The sequence below is a fragment of the Haliotis rubra genome, unplaced genomic scaffold, assembly GCF_003918875.1.
Source record: "Haliotis rubra isolate DU_JTF1 unplaced genomic scaffold, ASM391887v1 Scf569, whole genome shotgun sequence".
Classification (NCBI taxonomy): Eukaryota; Metazoa; Mollusca; class Gastropoda; order Lepetellida; family Haliotidae; genus Haliotis; species Haliotis rubra.
Genome location: NW_025767267.1, coordinates 151,322 through 169,596, shown reverse-complemented (window position 1 = coordinate 169,596; position 18,275 = coordinate 151,322). Strand labels below are relative to the sequence as shown.

General features: G+C 38.7%; 1 protein-coding gene across 1 annotated transcript in view; it reads left to right on the top strand.

The window, feature by feature from the left end:
- Positions 1–18,275, top strand: part of LOC124254221 (unconventional myosin-XVIIIa-like) — a 149,243-nt gene that overhangs the window by 90,667 nt on the left and 40,301 nt on the right. Inside the window, 4 exon segments of the mRNA XM_046688108.1 lie at positions 247–430; positions 1,090–1,300; positions 1,743–1,840; positions 2,943–3,008. Coding sequence (XP_046544064.1) covers positions 247–430; positions 1,090–1,300; positions 1,743–1,840; positions 2,943–3,008 — 559 coding nt within the window.

The window sequence follows — 18,275 nt, the reverse complement described above, 5'->3', positions numbered from 1 at the left end:
CCGATTCTTGTCTTAAAAGGCGACTATGCTTGTCGTAAAAGGCGACTAACGGGATCGGGTGGTCAGGCTCGCTGACTTGGTTGACAATTGCGCAGATCGATGCTCATGCTGTTGATCACTGGATTGTCTGGTCCAGACTTCGATTATTTACAGACCGCCGCCATATAGCTGGAATATTGCTGAGTGCAGTGTAAAACTAAACTCACTCACTCACTCACTAATGTTTGAAACTGATGACTGTTTCAGACACAACATGAGTACGCTGTTCACCAGCGTGAAGGCCCCCGTGGCCGGTGTTGTCAGCGGGTCCATCGTCGGGATGGAGGGAACTGCGTCGCTGAGACGGGTTGGCAGCATGAGGAGGACCTTCATGTCTGGCGCTGCTGGACTCAAGAAGAAGTCCATCTGTCTGCAGATGAAGTTCCAAGTGGTCAGTACTTACTCACATCATCACCACTCACTTTTTCTATCTTACACCATCACCACAGATATATATATGATTTAGAATGAAGTGGAGTATGGAGTAAATTTCTTTCAAATTTTGTAATATTTCTTCAAAATCTTTCTTTTCTTCCTATGTTCAAAGTTTCTCCTTATATTCTAAGTTATGTTAATATTGGATTCAATAATGTATGACCAACCATTTAATCAACTTGCCCTTTATTGATTGTGAACTCATTCTTGGTGTCCCCTGCCGTGATAGTACTGGAATATTGTTAAATGCGGCTTAAAACCCAACTCACTCTCTCTGTTATTGGTGCCTTCCAAGTCACATGACCAAACCATCATATTTGTTGTCCAGAAATCATCTGGAATGGGAAAATATGTAATTTTGGGAACTTTTACTGACATTTTTTGCATTAGGATTCCTGGTTAGAATTGGATCCTAACAATTTTTTCCTGGTCCAAAGTGATGACTAAGTCAAGTTGCTTGGCAGGTTCTGTGATTGTGTGCCATCATGACCTGATGGCATTTATTGATGCTCATCATATTGATCACTGGATTGTCTGGCCCTGCATTTATTATTAAGTCAATGCATATGGTTTGAATATTGCAGCTTTAAACAACAAACACATGTTCTGTTCTAGGATTCAGTGATGGAGACAGTCAGGAAGACGAAGTGTCACTTCCTGCACTGTATCGTACCACAACATTCCGCTGGCTTGTGTGAGCTCAAGTCGTCACTGTCAAACGCCACCAAACCGAACTCCCTGGATGAGATCCTACTGAATGTCCCACTCGTTCGAGCTCAGATCCGGGGCTTTGAGATCATCGATGCTGTCAGACTTTTCAGACAAGGTAAGAAAATCATCGCACTTAAATATATTTAGACTCTCAGTTGAATAGAAAGTTTCATGTATTTACCTGTTTGCTATTATCAATTGTTTAAGTAGGCAGTGGGGTAGCCTAGAGGTTAGAACTTTTTGCTCATCACACCGTAGACCCAGGTTTGATTCTCCACAAGGGTACAATGTGTAAAGCCCATTTCTGGTGTCCCCATTGTGATATAACTGGAATATTGCTAAAAGCGGTGTAAAACTAAACTCACTTCAAATCACTCTATTGCTTGAGTGAGGCAAAAGTGAATATCTGCTTTCAAAGAAATTTTGTTCAAGTTTATTTGGAACATCTAAATTGTGAACTGGATTCAGTCTATAGTCAAGGGGAGATAACTCATGACCGAAATCAGTCAATAGCCAAAAGGGAGATAACTCACGATTGCCGTTTTCTACTTTTGCAGGATTCCCAGATTATATGCAGTTTTCTGAGTTCAGACAGAAGTTTGAAGTGCTGGTTGCTCCCAATGCTCGCCCGGACAAGGACATGGATGAGAAGAAGGTAACTGAAGTTAGTCGACAGTCAGTATTGAAGGTCTGGGTGCCTTTGTACAAAACAACCTTAGTGCTAAGGCTACCTTAAGCCTCTGCTAAGGTATGGGAGTTACGGTCACCTTAGCGCTAAGACTGCTTTGTACAAAGGCACCCTGGTCACTGTTGATATCTAGTGACCTGGGGCCTGTTCCACAAAGCGATCGTAGCGCTAAGACTATGGTAACGCCCATGCTTTAACATAGACTTACGACAGTCGTAGCGCTACAATCGCTTTGAGAAACGGATCGTTTGGATGAATTATACTTGCTTACTGTGTGAGAGCTGTTTGTCGTCGGAAAAGTGGGATGGAAGTTCGGACCTCCAATACTGGATCTAACAGATAATTGTGGATCGGGTGGTCAGGCTTTAGTGTATTGTATGTCAGCATACTGGTATTGAATATCTGAAGCAGTTTTATTGGTTATTGAAGTTTTTAATTAGAATGCAGTGTGGATGTCTAATGGGATAACCAGAATACTGCTTGATGACAGCGTCACAAAAGATATGTCGTTAGAATTGCATGAACGCAGGTGATGAAAGATCCCCAGCACCTTATACTGTTCCTAGGAGATGACTAAAATAATTGGTGGTCAGACTTATCGACTGTCCTTTGTGTGTCATTCTATCCTAGTGCTATGGGACCCGTGAAGATCCGGGTTCGGGCTGATCTTCAGCAACCCATGCTTGTCGTAAGAGGCGGACTAACGGGATTGGGTGGTCAGGTTCGCTGACTTGGTTGACACATGTCATCGTATTCCAATTACGTAGATCGATGCTCATGCTGTTGATCACTGGATTGTCTGGTCCAAACTCGATTATTTACAGACTGCCGCCATATAGCTGGAATATTGCTGAGGGTGGCATAAAACCAAACACAGTCACTCACCAGTGCTATAGATCACTGCTAAAAATATCAGTCATTGGTTTGTCTGGTGCAGACTTGATTATTACCATGTTAAAGTTGCATTATTGTGAACAGTGGCTTTGAACAACAAACAATGAGACCAAAACATTTGGTGTGTTTAAGTGAAGATTTGTTGACTCTAGTTTATGTGTGTTGTTTATTTCAGGCCGTGCTACAGGTGATGGACAACCTGGATATTGACAAGCTGAGCTACAGGATCGGCCTGAGTCAGGTAAGTCAGCAGTCATGTCTTTCCATGTACTCGTAGTTATTTCAACCCCCTATAGATGGTTCACAGAACAAGGTGGCATTGTTTAAAGAGTTATCCCCCTTGTTTAGATTCAGAGACAGGTCTCCTGAACCACAAGGTCGGAGACAACGAATTGTGTGTCGTGTTACCAAACCCATGTTTACTGGCATGGCCTAGGTTATTAATTGTCACAACTTTCCTTGGTAATGCTAGATTACTGATTGTGGCATAAAACATTCATTCATTCATTCATTCATTCCTTTGACGTTTTTTTTTGTTAGGTCATGTTCACATTTAATTTAATGTCAGGATGATAAGATAGGTCTCAGTTTAATATGTTGACATTAGAATATGAGAGGTCTTTTATGATCAACATTTTAATGCATGAATATTTGTGCATTTATAGATTAGACACACTCAATAATTTACCAAATTCTAAATTATGCATATGCCTTCTAAAGGTCCCTTGTCCGGGTATAATAGAATTGGATCAAATGCATTATTTGTACATGTCGCACCAGATCATAGACAGCTGGGTCACTCTGACATTTATGACTCCGGTCATGTTGACATCTGATTATCTGCCCTTCTTTGGGATTTAAGGGCTAAAAAGGTTCCCAGTGACCCTTACTTTCTGGATTAAGGGAGCCTTATATGTGACCTGGGTAGCTGTGTAACAACATATCCCTCTTGTATGGATTGATACTCATACAACATACCCCTCTTGTATGGACCGCCTCCGTGGTGTTGTGGTTAGAGTGTCCGCCCGGAGAGCGGAAGGTCGTGGGTTCGATCCCCGACTGCGTCATACCAAAAGACGTTATAATATGGTACTTGTTGGTCCCTGCCTGGCGCTCGGCATTAATGGGTACATTAATCAAGGACTGGTTGGCTCGGAGTCAGTATCATGTGTCTGAGTGGGGTATTCATGCTTCACTGCGGCATGGTATTTCAGTGGGCTAGCACTATAAGACCAGCTTACGTCTGGGCTAGTACAAGCAGCCGCACATACACATACACACGCATGCACGTCGTCATATGAGCGAAATATTCTCAAGCACGACGTTAAACCCCATATCACCTCACCTCACCTCTTGTATGGATTGATACTCATACTATCAACCATCTGTTTATCTAGTCTGGACCTTGTACAAGCTGTTATGATATTTCCATAAAAAGAAACTCTCTCTTCTCAAAAAAAAATATCTTTCTTTTGAAATGCTCACAATCTTACTTCTAATAGTCAGATTAAAAACTGGAATTTACTTTAAGGGGAATGTTGAACAAGGTGCCGTTCCACAAAGTGCTCATTGTGGTTGTAAGATATTCATAACGCCCATATTTTATAACATGGGCTTCACACCGTTATGTGCCTTGCATACAAGAATATGTCTGTCAGCACATAGATATCAAGTCAGATATTGAGATATTATGCTCATGGAAATGATAAAAACCATTCGTTCCAAAATGGACCGCCTCCGTGGTGTAGTGGTTAGAGCGTCTGCCCGAGAGCGGAAGGTCGCGGGTTCGATCCCCGACCGCGTCATACCAAAAGACTTGGTACTTGTTGGTCCCTGCCTGGCGCTCAGCATTAATGGGTATAACAAGGACTGGTCGGCTCGGAGTCAGTATACTGTGTCTGAGTGGGGTATTCATGTTTCACTGTGGCATGTTATCTCAGTGGGCTAGCACTATAAAACCAGCTTAAGTCTGGGCTAGTACAAGCAGCCGCACATACACATACACACGCATGCACGTCATCATATGAGCGAAATATTCTCAAGCACAACGTGGGATGGTTTTGGTGCATGTCAGGTTGACCTTGGTAGGAATTTCATTCACTACGAAATGTGTTGCCAAGTGCATGTTTTCGATCTTCAACAAGTACAGAACACTCCACACATGTTATCAATTTAGTCGGGTTTGTATATTTGGAATAAAAACAGGATCTACGTTAGGTTATTTTATTTGAAGAAGTAATTACTTTAATCTCAAAATGCATTGCGGAAAATATCCTGGTTGAAATGGTGATTGCTAGCTGATTAAATCCACCTGTGTTTAGATCGCTATCATGGAATATGTTAGTTCCTGTTATTGTACCGTGAAACATTATCAAATTTGGTCAGTGAGTACCAGTGCCATGTTAGCAAGTTTCTCCCACTTTGCGAGGGGTGGTGGAGTAGCCTAGTGGTTAAAGTGTTCGCTTGTCACGCTGAAGACCCGGGTTCGATTCTCCATATGGGTACAATGTGTGAAGCCCATTTCTGGTGTCCCCCACCGTGATATTGCTGATTATTGCTAAAAGCGGCTTAAAACCATACTCACCGAATCAATTCTTCCACTTTGCTGGCTGAGTTTTCTTTCAAAAACGAAAAAGCGGCGTAAAACTAAAACTTACTCACACTAACTTAATCGCACACTTATGTTTAAACTTTGTACTGTATTGAAGGCACAGGCCAAAACCTATTGCTGAGAACACAATAGAAACGTGAGTAGATTTACAGTCTACTTGAGCATAACACTGGAAGCAGGAAGACCGATCCATCATCTTGTCCTATGCACCATGTTAACATTCATACACTACACAAATAAAACATGACGTTAAGTTCGTGCTAAAAATGTTGATTTATCAAGATAAAAACATAAATCGACTGGTCATTTGGCTGGTGTTTGAATGTAAATACACCACTCAAAGAAGTTCAAGAACACACATTTGGTTTGTGTTATTATAAATAGTATATACTGAAGGAAACAAATAAGGGAACACAACTTCATCACAGGGTTCCTTTGTTTTTTTTATAGATTTTCACCCACAGTGCAAACCAAAGCTTTATAAGAATCCTGGAAAAGAATAAAGGAACACTTGCATTTTCATGTGTTCCCTTATTTGTTTCCCTCAGTATATCATGGAATGGCAGATTCATTATACTTACATGAGAGAATTGGGTTTTCTTAAACATATTTAAAGGTTTTTATGTGTTAGTAGAGAAAAAAAATGCCATCCTAAAGCTATTTCTGCTGTTCACGGACTAGAGGTCCAGCAGATATGTCAACCTGAATTCTGTAGACAAGATCCCAGTTTACTTTCTATCTATCAAATTTCATGGTTTCCTTTTTTCCTGTCTTCTTTAAATATTTTGAAAGGTTCAGAAATGAGCAATTTTACTTTAACATATTTTGTTATGTATTCACAGGAATCTGAAGTTCTGATTTGATAATCAAGTTTTATGTCTTTTTTAACTTTAACCACAATGAATGACATGATCACAAAAAGGCGTGTGTTAAATACCAATAAAACAGTCAGGGTTTGTATTGTGTGATTTAGGCTAAGTGTGAATTTTGCTATGGAGAGAGGGTAGTTTGGAGAGAGAGAAGTAGAGGTTAGAACTGGGCCTAGATTTTCGAAGCTCTCTTATCGCTAAGATAGTCGTAAGTGTCGTAACATTAACCTACAATAGCTTAGCACTAAGAGAGCTTCGAAACTGTAGGCCCAGGTCTGCAGCAACCCATGCTTGTCGTAAGAGGCGACCAAAGGGATCAGGTGTTCAGCCTCGCTGACTTGGTTGACACATGTCATCATATCCCAGTGGTATGGATTGATCGATGCTCATGATGTTGATCACTGGATTGTCGGGTCCTGATTCGATTATTTACATACCACTGTCATATTGCTGGAATATTGCAGTGTACGGCGTTATTCATCAACCACATGGGATATTGCTGATTGTGCTGTCAAACAATTAAAAGACAAACATGGCTCGATTTAAGAGATGTTAACTTACTTGCACTGAGTGCAACCTAAGATAAAAACCTACTTGCACCAGCCCAATTCCAGTTGCACTGCTTTTATTGGAATATGTAATGAAAGAAATATGCTATGAATTATTTAGATGTTTTATTCAGAGGTTTACCCACTCAAAATTGACTTGCACCTGGTGCAAGTTAGACTAATAACAAGGTTGCACTTTGTAATATTAGGTTGCACCAGTGCAAGTATCAAAGCACTAAATCGAGCCCTGACAAAGTAATGGAGAGAAGGTAAATTAGAACTATGGTAATCTGGAGAGAGGGTGTTACTAAGAAAGACATAAATATTGTTTTTGCAGAAATATTCAGATTCCTGTGATATATTTAAATTTCGTTTAAGTATTTTTCTGATTTGATGTCTTCCATTGCATTTGGCAGAATGGACATACGTCACAAAGTTCTCTAGTAGGTATTCTGTTGTGTTGGTGATGTTTATTGGTGAAGTTTGTTGAACAATTTATTGTTCCTAAATCCAGATCCTGCTAACACAAGGTTTAGGTTAACCCCTGCACATTGTTGGATGGTTGTTGCTGACATTTTGGGTTGGACATTTACATAAAAAAAAATTACATTTCAGTGAATTTTGTCTCCTCATGTTTTTTTCGTTTTTTTTCAAGTTTTAATTTTGGTTTTATTTATTTGTTTTTAACTTTGCACAACAATGCCACTAATAAATATATTTCACTTTTATTCACAATTATTTTACTTTTTGCACTTACGTCCCATTTGGTTATTGCTCTTTTAGATTTAGGAGAAGCAATGTGAGTTTGATATTGTGTTGTAGTTGTATTATGATGACACTGTATGACTTAAATCATTATAATTTTATTATTACAATTTAATAATATAAGTGAAGGTAAGAATGAATTCATTTTTCTGTGTCGTCAGACAATAACCTTGACTTCTAGCAACCCTGGGACTGGGATTTTCCCAGAGATTGTGGCATGGGTGGTTGAGTCAGTGAAATGATTATATTTGTTTTACAGAGTTGTCTCCCTTTAGAGCGTCAGTATCCTATGATGGTTGGTTGAAGGTCATATTTGCACTTTTTAAGATTGTTGATTTATCATAAACCTGTTGTGAAGAGAACAAACACTACCTTATCCGTGACCAAGATTGGATTTTCAGCAAACGAATGTGCATTCTTTTAACTAGGACATGAGCTAGCTTTGGGGTTTCAGGAACACAAAATTGCTTCTGTTCACTTAGCAGTGAATGGGTACCTGGTGGGATAAGTCATACGACTGTTAACCTTCTTGCACCTTAGGGGTGGCTTGGGTTGACTGGTTATTAATGTCTTTGCGTTTGAGCATGCACAAGTGCGTCGATACAGGCAACTTTGTAAATGGCTATTATGAATATTATTATTATTATTATTATTATAATTTGAACATTAGCTACAGTGTTGCAGTGTAACCACAATATATCACGTGACTAGCCACAAGTAGGGGAATTCCTGTAGGTTTCTAAATCATACGTTCAACTACTGTTTACTTAATTTAAATAGTGAATCCATCCTCAGATCTTGTAAAGTTCAACAATTTCGTTTGATATTACCATTATATTTCATGTGATTCTGTGAGTTAAATGTCCAGGAGATTTGGGGATCCTGTCTGTAATTGTGTATTGTCGTGATTAGAGGCACTGTGGTCGCATCACATCAACAGCGTGTATTTGCAGGAAGTGGCAGTAATTGAAACGCATTATCTTTACAGCAGGAAACAGTGTGATAGTGATGTAGATTTCAAAGCTTGATAGGACGAGATGTACATTTCCACACATTATGGTACTGTTTATCTGACAGTTGACAGGCACAGGAAACGGTTGGTTTAACTCCTGATAAAACCTCTGTCAGTAAATTATTGTTATCATGTTAGTTGTAGTAGTAAACAAGATTTGATGTGTGATCAGGGATGGGATAGAGAACTTTGACAATGGGCCATTTTCAGGATTATTAACCATTTTCTGAATTTAGAATCGGCCACTGCCCTTGCATCAATAGTAAACTTCAAAATTTTAATGGGCCATTTTTTATTCTAATGTGCAACATGGCCCATGGCCCCTGTCTTTCCCAATCCCTGTGTGATTTATCATTAAAGATGCTGCAAATATGTTGATGAAATATCTTGGAATATCAGCTCATGATGTTTGTTCAGGATGAGTCTGTCTCACAGTTCCTGAACCACATTATGTTTCCTACTGCCTAACTCTCCCTGCATTGCTAAAGCCCTAAATGAAGCAAGTCTAGATTTCCCCTGAATTTCCCAACTCCCTGGGGCTCCTTTTTAATTTACCGGTAAATGTGTTATTTGTTACTATCAAAATTATATATATTCAGCGACTAAGCATTAGTCTAGTTCTGCGTCTTTACAATTTTTATATTTTTGTTTGTTTCTGTTCATGGTTATCATTGATATTTATGTGGTTTTGAAATTCACAAATTTCCACATCTCTAAATATATGATATACTGATTCAGAGCTTCAGTAACACCAAGAAGATTGTATCTCAATATGTGATATGTACTTATGTCCATAGATAAATAGACAAGTTCTCAGTTCCACACATAGTAATTATTATTAAAACAGGTGTTTACATTAATTCAGTTAATGGTCCATTCCAATAATCCATGTACCGGTAATTGTGATTCCAGTCTAGCGCTTACGGTCATTATCAGTTGACTATAATGGAATTCTGTTTAACTTTACAACGGAGCCTACTTGACCAAACAATATTTTACTTGTCTTAGGCTTTGTGCTAGTAGGGTCGGTGGGGTAGACTAGTGGTTAAAGTGTTCGCTTATCAATTCAAAGACCCAGGTTCAATTCCCTACATGAGCACAATGTGTGGAGCCCATTTCTGATGCCTTGTTGTGATATTGCTGGAATATTGCTTAAAACCATCTTCACTCACTTAGTATTAGTTCCTATAGTTACAGACTGTGCTAGTAGTTTGTCAATTCATTAAGCCCATAGCAATATACACAATTGTCCATCTGTGTTCTGGTGTCTTCAGAAGTTATTGCAAGTACCAAGTAAATTAGGCCTAAATAAATTATCACAGAAAAGTGCTTCAGTTCTTTCACAACAAAAAGTCCCGGGAGGTTCAAAGTTCTCAGTGTTACTACTTGAAGTGCTGCAACTTCCTGCAATGTACACTCATGTCTATAGCGAAATAGACAACAAACTGCCTCTCAAGAAGAAATGATACTAATTACCCAGAACAGCTTGGTTCAGTACATATAGTCACGTAGATTTATTATGATTGACAACACATGTTCTCTACATTCTCATGCAATATTTGTCTGGTTTTGTCTATAGTGAAATGGACAACTGTGTAGTGTCTTCTCTGACTGGCATTCTAGAAGTTGATGAGATGAAAAATGAGGACAATTTTTATGGATATACAACTTCTTTGTATTCTGTATTCTGTGTAGTGTATCTGTTTAGCTGTCTGGTAATAGTTTTTTGTCAAAGTGACTTCTAGTGATATTTTTTTAGTTCAATACAAATAACTCCCATGTCTTGAATACCAAGGTCCTCAGGTACGTGTGTCACAAGATATTGGTACCAGTATTACACTACATATTGGGAGCTGTAGCGCTGACAGTACATGAAGATCCTATTTCCTATACAGTAAGATCCTATACAGTAAGATCCTATACAGTAAGATCCTAAAAATATAGGACCGCCTCCGTGGTGTAGTGGTTAGAGCATCCGCCCGGAGAGCGGAAGGTCGCGGGCTCGATCCCCGACCACGTCATACCAAAAGACGTTAAAATATGGTACTTGTTGGTCCCTGCCTGGCGCTCGGCATGAATGGGTACAACAAGGACTCGTCGACTTGGAGTCAGTATAATGTGTCTGAGTGGGGTATTCATGCTTCACTGTGGCATGGTATCTCAGTGGGCTAGCACTATAAAACCAGCTTAAGTCTGGGCTAGTACAAGCAGCCGCACATACACATACTCACGCATGCACGTCGTCATATGAGCGAAATATTCTCAAGCACGACGTTAAACCCCATATCACCTCACCTCACCTAAAAATATAGGGTGGTGGGGTAACCTAGTGGTAAAAGCACCACTCGTCACGCCGAAGACCCGGGTTCGATTCCCCACATGGGTACAATGTGTGAAGCCCATTTCTGGTGTCCCCCGCCGTGATGTTGCTGGAATATTGCTAAAAGCGGCGAAACCCAACTGAGTCAGTCACTTTGTGCTAGTAGGGTCGGGTGGGTAGACTAGTGGTTAAAGTGTTCGCTATCAAGCCAAGGACCCCGGTTCAATATCCTACATGAGCACAATGTGAAGCCCATTTCTGATGCCTTGTTGTGATATTGCTGGAATATTGCTTAAAATCCATCCTCACTCACTTAGTGTGAGTTCCTATAGTTGCAGACTGTGCTAGTAGTTTGTAGGGTGGGTATTGCAAAGAATTTTCATATTATGTATATATATTATGATGCTAAAGCATATATTGTGATATGTAGCCACAATATATTGCAAGAAATTTTTTACAGAAAAAATTATTCATAATTGAGTTAATGCTTTATTATAAAGCAAAAAACACAAACAAATTCACAATGCTTGATTAAGCTTTAATACCAACTTTTAATCATGACAAAATTGAAAACGTGAACTTTTCATCACAAAATGCTGGCATGCTTAAACCTTTGCCCTAGTATTTGTTCGCTTGTTGCGTCACCATTTTGCAACAGTCGCATGGACTTCGCAGGTAAAACGGAAATATCCGAAGATTTCGGAGTGTTATACAAAGTTTTCCTAATGCATGTCAAAATACCGCTTTTCGATCAGCGTATCGCAATACGTATCGTTTTCATGTCTGAACCACTAAATACCAGTAAATACCGGTAAACCGGTTATATTGCACAGCCCTAGTAGTTTGTCAATTCATTAAGCCCATAGCAAAATACACAATTGTCCATCTGTCTTTTGGTTTCTTCAGAAGTTATTGGAAGTACCAAGTAAATTAAGCCTAAATAAATTATCACAGAAAAGTGCTTCAGTTCTTTCACAACAAAAAGTCACGGGAGGTTCAAAGTTCTCAGTGTTACTACTTGAAGTGCTGCAACTTCCTGCAATGTACACTCATGTCTATAGCGAAATAGACAACAAACTGACTCTCAAGAAGAAATGATACTAATTACCCAGAACAGCTTAGTTCAGTACATATAGCTGAAACACTGGTAGATTTATTATCATTGACAACACATGTTCTCTACATTCTCATGCAATATGTTTTTGTCTATAGTGAAATGGACAACTGTGTAGTGTCTTCTCTGATAGGCATTCTAGAAGTTGATGAGATGAAGAATGAGGACAATTTTTATGGATATACAACTTCTTTATTCTGTATTCTGTGTACAGTCCGTTTTAGTCAGAAACGGACCGATGAATTGCAAATTTGATCATTGTACAAAATTGCCACATAAATATAAATAGTCCACATGTTTATCATTTACTAATACCCAACAGCTTTCTTATATTTGAAAATTGCTGGAATATTGCTGAGTGCGGTGTAAAACTAAACTAAGTCACTAACTGACTCTGTCATATCCCTGGAATAATGCTGATAATGTATGTTAACCATCATACCAATACTTCTAACACAGAATAGTAGCTTAATGGTTAAAGCGTTGGCTCGTCATGCCGAAGACCCGGGTTCGATTCCCCACATGGGTACAATGTGTGAAGCCCATTTCTGGTGTCTCCCGCCGTGATGTTGCTGGAATATTGCTAAAAGCGGCATAAAACCAAACTCAGTCAGTCTAACACAGAATAATCCTAAGTATAAATATCTGAGCAGTATAGTTTCTTACTGTCAGAATGTGTATTGGTGTAACTTCCTGCTATGTACTTATGTCTGTAACGCAATAGACACTGTTATTACCCTGTTCCCTATCATACACACCTCCAGCCAGCAGTAGCTGACGGTACTGATTACAATGACGGATCTCCCCCTATAGTGCAGTGCCATCTGGAAGCACCAAGAGTCAGCCAGGTGTGCCCACAAGCTCTTCTGACAGGAAGTGCCATTTTTGTTATGTTTTTTTTTGCTTGTGCCCCCATAAATCAGATTGTTCCTTTTTCCAAGAGGAGACAAGATGTTGTTGTTGGGATAGTGGTTATTGCCATATTTTGTTTAGGGAGGGAGGATTTGTGTTTTCAGAGGTGGTATTAAGAGAATTTTGCTATTTAGAGAATTATTGTTTAAGTAGAAAAGATTTATTTAAAAAATAGAATGGTATTTGAATATGTGAATCTTGTTTGTATATGGATAAGATAAGATAAGATATTTTATTGCATAGCATTCCATAAAGAAACAGTGGCAATATTTTATAAGCTACAAATATAAACACAGCAGGTACAAGAAATATAGATACATTTCACACATAAATCATGTACATTATAACAATTGTTTTAGAATCATGTGGTATAATGACATGGAAATAATATATGAGGAGACTATGGTAAGATATAGAATTCATTTAAAGTTGTATATGGTGACATATTTTGGAAATTAATTCAGGACTTCTGTTTGTGCAAAATGATTAGGAATTGTTCTTTTTTTGAGAGTGTAGTAAATTCTTGGTCATAATAAAGCATTGTGTGTATAAGTGATTCCCTTTCTTAGTACTATACTTGGTACATGATATTACATGGTGTTGCTCATCGTCTAAGACACTGCACATTTCACAGAGATGTTTATCTAATGGGGTTGCAGGTTTTGTATATAAAATCAACAAAACTGTTTACTTAATCATGAGAAATCTATACTAGAGTTGGAGTCCAATGTGTTATTGTGTGTTTATGGACCATTTTGTTATAGTGATGACACCAGGTGTTTGTGAAAAGGGAAGAACTAAAGGGAAGATAATTGTAGTGAGTTTGGTTTTACTCTGCTGTTAGCAATATTCCAGCTATGTGGTGGGACACCAGAAATGAGCTTCACACATTGTAGCCATGTGGGGATTCGAACCTGGGTCTTTGCAGTGACGAGCTGAACGCTTTAACCACTAGGCTACCCCACCGCCCCAGATAATTGTTCGTGAAAGTAAATTAAATACAATGTCAGATGTGAAGTACCTTTTTCTCTGTGAATTTTAGATGGAAGCAGTTCCAATGATATGTCCACATGTAGTTTGATCACATTTTATCTATTGTCACTGTAACTACACAATTTGCCCCCTTGAATCAAGTATTGCTCAAGTTGTCCAATACAAAAATGAATATTCAGTAATTAATGTATTATTTAGTAATAATTAATATTTGCAAGTCAAACTATATGCCTCAGTTTTTTTGTACAACAGATACCAGTGCAATATTTATTATAGCACAGCTGAATGAAACTTTAATGTTAGCGTAATGTGACACTTGGTAACAGATGTTTGGTTGTGGAGGGATCTCTTTCAGGGTCGACTGGGAGATGATGAAAATATTTTAATTCCCGATCTGTTTATCTCTGTCATCAAGATATTAGTTTAGCTAATAAGTCGCTTAATCACTAGCTATGACCCCAAGAGTAGAGGTCGCGTTTGTTGACGCAGGTCACTAAGCTCTGCTGTAAGAGGCAGGCAATAGAGATGGTCTGTCATGAACTCCCTATTGCTAAGAATGGACTGATCCGTGGTAGAGCTTACTGTGCATGAGTAAGTGCGATATTTATTTATTTATTTATTTATTTATTTATTTATTTATTTATTTATTTATTTATTTATTTATTTATTTATTTATTTTTAAACATGTCCCTTATGATTCCTAGTCCATGAGAATAATAGTCTATGAAATTCTTGCAAGTATTTTCTCTTTCTTATTGCTGATTTCATATTGTTTCTGAAGATTTGTTAAAGGCTGTTAACAGTCCACCTGCTGTTTTGAGTGACATGCTAGATGTTAGTACATCCTGTAAAAATAATTAACTTGAAATCTTTTCCTGAACATGGCTGTCCACATGTGTATATTTAATGGACAAATAATTGATTAAACAAATATATGTTTTGTAGAGAAACTTATATTACCCTCCCACTTCATGGAAATTCATGGTTCTATGGTTTTAATAATAACAATGGAATGAGTGAGTGAGTGATTTGAGTTTTACACCGCACTCAGCAATATTCCAGCTATATGGCGGCGGTGTGTAATAATAACTGTATCATTCAATGACTGTAACAATTGAATGCTACAGTTATTATATATTATATATATTGGTTATAATGCATGTTTATAGCTTTAGAAGAAACACCTCATTTTACAATCTAAACCTGAGAATTGCATCTTTCAATTTTTGTACGTTTTCAATACCAAAACGAAGCATTGTCTTCCCATTCATTTTGGAATGAGCTCTTCCAAAATTCCAGCAATTTCATTCAAATACTGTAAACAAGTTGAATTTAGAACGGTTGGTGAATGCATCTGGTTGGTTTGGGTTCTGCATACTGCACCCCCCTCTTGTCAGAATGGACTGCCCTGAAATGAGCGTTTGCTCATTGATGCTGACAGACATGTAGAAGCGTGGCAACTTACATGCTGGTTTGGATTTCGCCTCTGTGGGAAGGTTTGTCAGTGCTTTGTTGTCAATTATCTTGTACATTTCAGTGTGGAGTTTGTAGATATGTCTAGTTCTTGTCAGGTGAAAAATTGGGTATTTTGTTTTTGTGATTAGATTTTCTCAAGTCTCAGAGATTGGATCTTAGAGATGTGTTTATCTGTTTATCGTGTGTCTCCTTTTGTGAAGAAGTAGAGTTATGGTGATTGTTTGGAACTTGTTAGGTGTAAGAATGTCTTTGTATTTATGCCAAGTCAGCTGCTTGTAATATCCTGAATAGCTGTGACTGCCATAGGGACGAATTATATAGAAACTGAATTAATACTGTCAATAATTATTGACTAAATATTGAATGAGGAACATAATTTTGTTTCATTTTCTGATTCAATTTCCAACAGTCCTGAAACACGAGTGACATTAGGAAAATAGTTCTCAAGGAAACACAAGAAACAGTGTTCCTTTAGACCCCTAGACTAACAGCTAGTCTCTGAAATGAACATATTTTACAGAAAATAAAAGTTTTTAAATCAAAATTGTAAATACAATAAAAAGGAGCCCAGGGACTTTCTTCATTTTCAGAAGCTGTGGAAATCTAGACTTGCCACATTTTCTCGACTTGAGTGGGCTTTGTTGGATATATTTGCTTCAGGGTCTGTACGACAGACTATCAGATCCCCAACGCTGTGATCCATACCCAAGCCTTCAGCTGTAGGACTGTAGTTTCCTCTGCACATCTTCTTGCCCCTAGTCCCCAACCTCTCTCCCACACCAGCCCATGCCAAGGTCTTCATCATAGCCCCCTAACCCCTAACCCCAGATCACAGTGTATTCTAACCCCAGATCTGGGGCGGTGGGGTAGCCTAATGGTTAAAGCGTCCGCTCATCACGTTGAAGACCTGGGTTCAATTCCTCACACAATGTGTGAAGCCCATTGCTGTTGTCCTCCCACCATGATTTTGCTGGAATGTTGCTAATAGCGGTGTAAAACCATACTCACTCACTCTAGTCCCAAACCCCAAAGCTCAGGATCAACCCCTCCCCATGCTGCCCATCCACCACAAGCTTCAACTCCTACTGACAACTCCCTTCAAATCTTACCAACTAATGAGTGTTACCAGGTTAAAGTTTTGTAAATTATGCTATTGAACATTTGATGTTTTATACTGACCTAATGCAAAAATGAGAACATTGTAATTTTCTGTTTAAAATGTAGCAGACACATTTAATTTCCATGGCAGTGTTGAATACTATTCCTTTGGTAACATTCTGAAGCAATCAGTCAGAATCAGACCCGACCCAGGGTGGTAGGGTAGCCTAGTGGTTAAAGTGTTCACTCATCATGCCGAAGACCCAGGTTCGATTCCCCACATGGCTACAAATTGTGAAGCCCATTATTGCTATCCCCCGCCATGATATTGCTGGAATATTGCTAAAAGCAGCATTAATCTATACTCATTCACTCACTTAATATAGTCTCTGAATATATATAATTTTGATTGTAACAAATAAACCCATTTAAATTGAAAGGGAGCCCCAGGGAGACCACATATTCAGAACCCGAAGAAAGTTAGACTGCTTCATTTCGGGCTTTAGCATTGCAGGGAGGGCTAAGTAGTAGGGAATATAGTCTCTCGTACAGACCTTGAAGCAAATATATCCAAGAAAGCCCACACAAGTCTAGAAAATGTGGCAAGTCTAGATTTCCTCAGCTTCAGGAAGAAGGTCTCAGGGCTCCTTTTCATTATATTTTATATTTTTTTTTACTATGAACTTTTTTCAGTAAAATATGTTCATTTCAGAGACTAGTTGTTAGTCTATAGGGAATATAATGTGGTTCAGGGACTGTGAGACAGGCTCACTCAGACCAAGCCTGGATACTGGCTCCCCAGTGTTGAGTCTTATACATCATAAAATATTTTCGTGTTACACATATTCATAACTAAGACTTGGTCCAAGAGATCCCTAACAACGGCTACCACATCAGTGTTGTAGTGATTACATCTCTGGTCCGACACCAGTCAGGAGCCTGCCCCCTGAGACTATCATCATCGGTACCTGTTTGTATAGACAACAAGAAGTGGGTGTGGGCTGGATGTTATGTTGCTGATACAATCATATGCATGTCACACACAGAACTGTGATGTAGGCTTTGTCTTTTACTGACTGGTGTCGACGAGGAATTTCAGCTTCTTGATGCAGGGATGATATTCAACCCACAAGACCCATATTTCAGCATATTGCTATTCCTTCTCGAGTGAAATCTTTTAGATATTTATCATTTTCCTGTTTAATTTTAGTAATATATTATTTACATTGTGGAGTGTTATATTTTTTGTGCTCATATTATTGACCACTGTTTCAGTTGCAGTCAAAAAAGATTTGAGTCCACTAGCTCTAACCTCTTAACATAATTTTCAGTAGATCTTAGTGTTAATGTGTGAAAGTACAGGGCGTCACATGCTTGCAATTATTGTGAACACCTGGTGTCATCACTGATTTTCAGAAATTTTACTTGACTCGGGCTTCAGACTAATGGCTAAAATCACAGACTGACTTTTTTGTTTCATGTTCATGGCTTACAGAGACTGATAACAAGCTGACATGTTCCATGATTTCCGGGATCATTTCAAACCAAGCCAAAAAAAAGTTCAACCAATTTAATTTAATCTAATTGAAGTGTTACTGTCTGATACGAACCCAGATTGCTGGCTCTCAGCCCTGTGTCTTTTACATAGCAATACATCTGGCTTATCTCGCTGTCAGATTATGTTGCAATTGAGATTCCTCGTGAGACGGCTGATACTTGGGATTTGCCCTGGGGGGACGGCCAACTCAGGATGTGTACATTCCTGATTACCTTCTATTAATTAAAGGTGA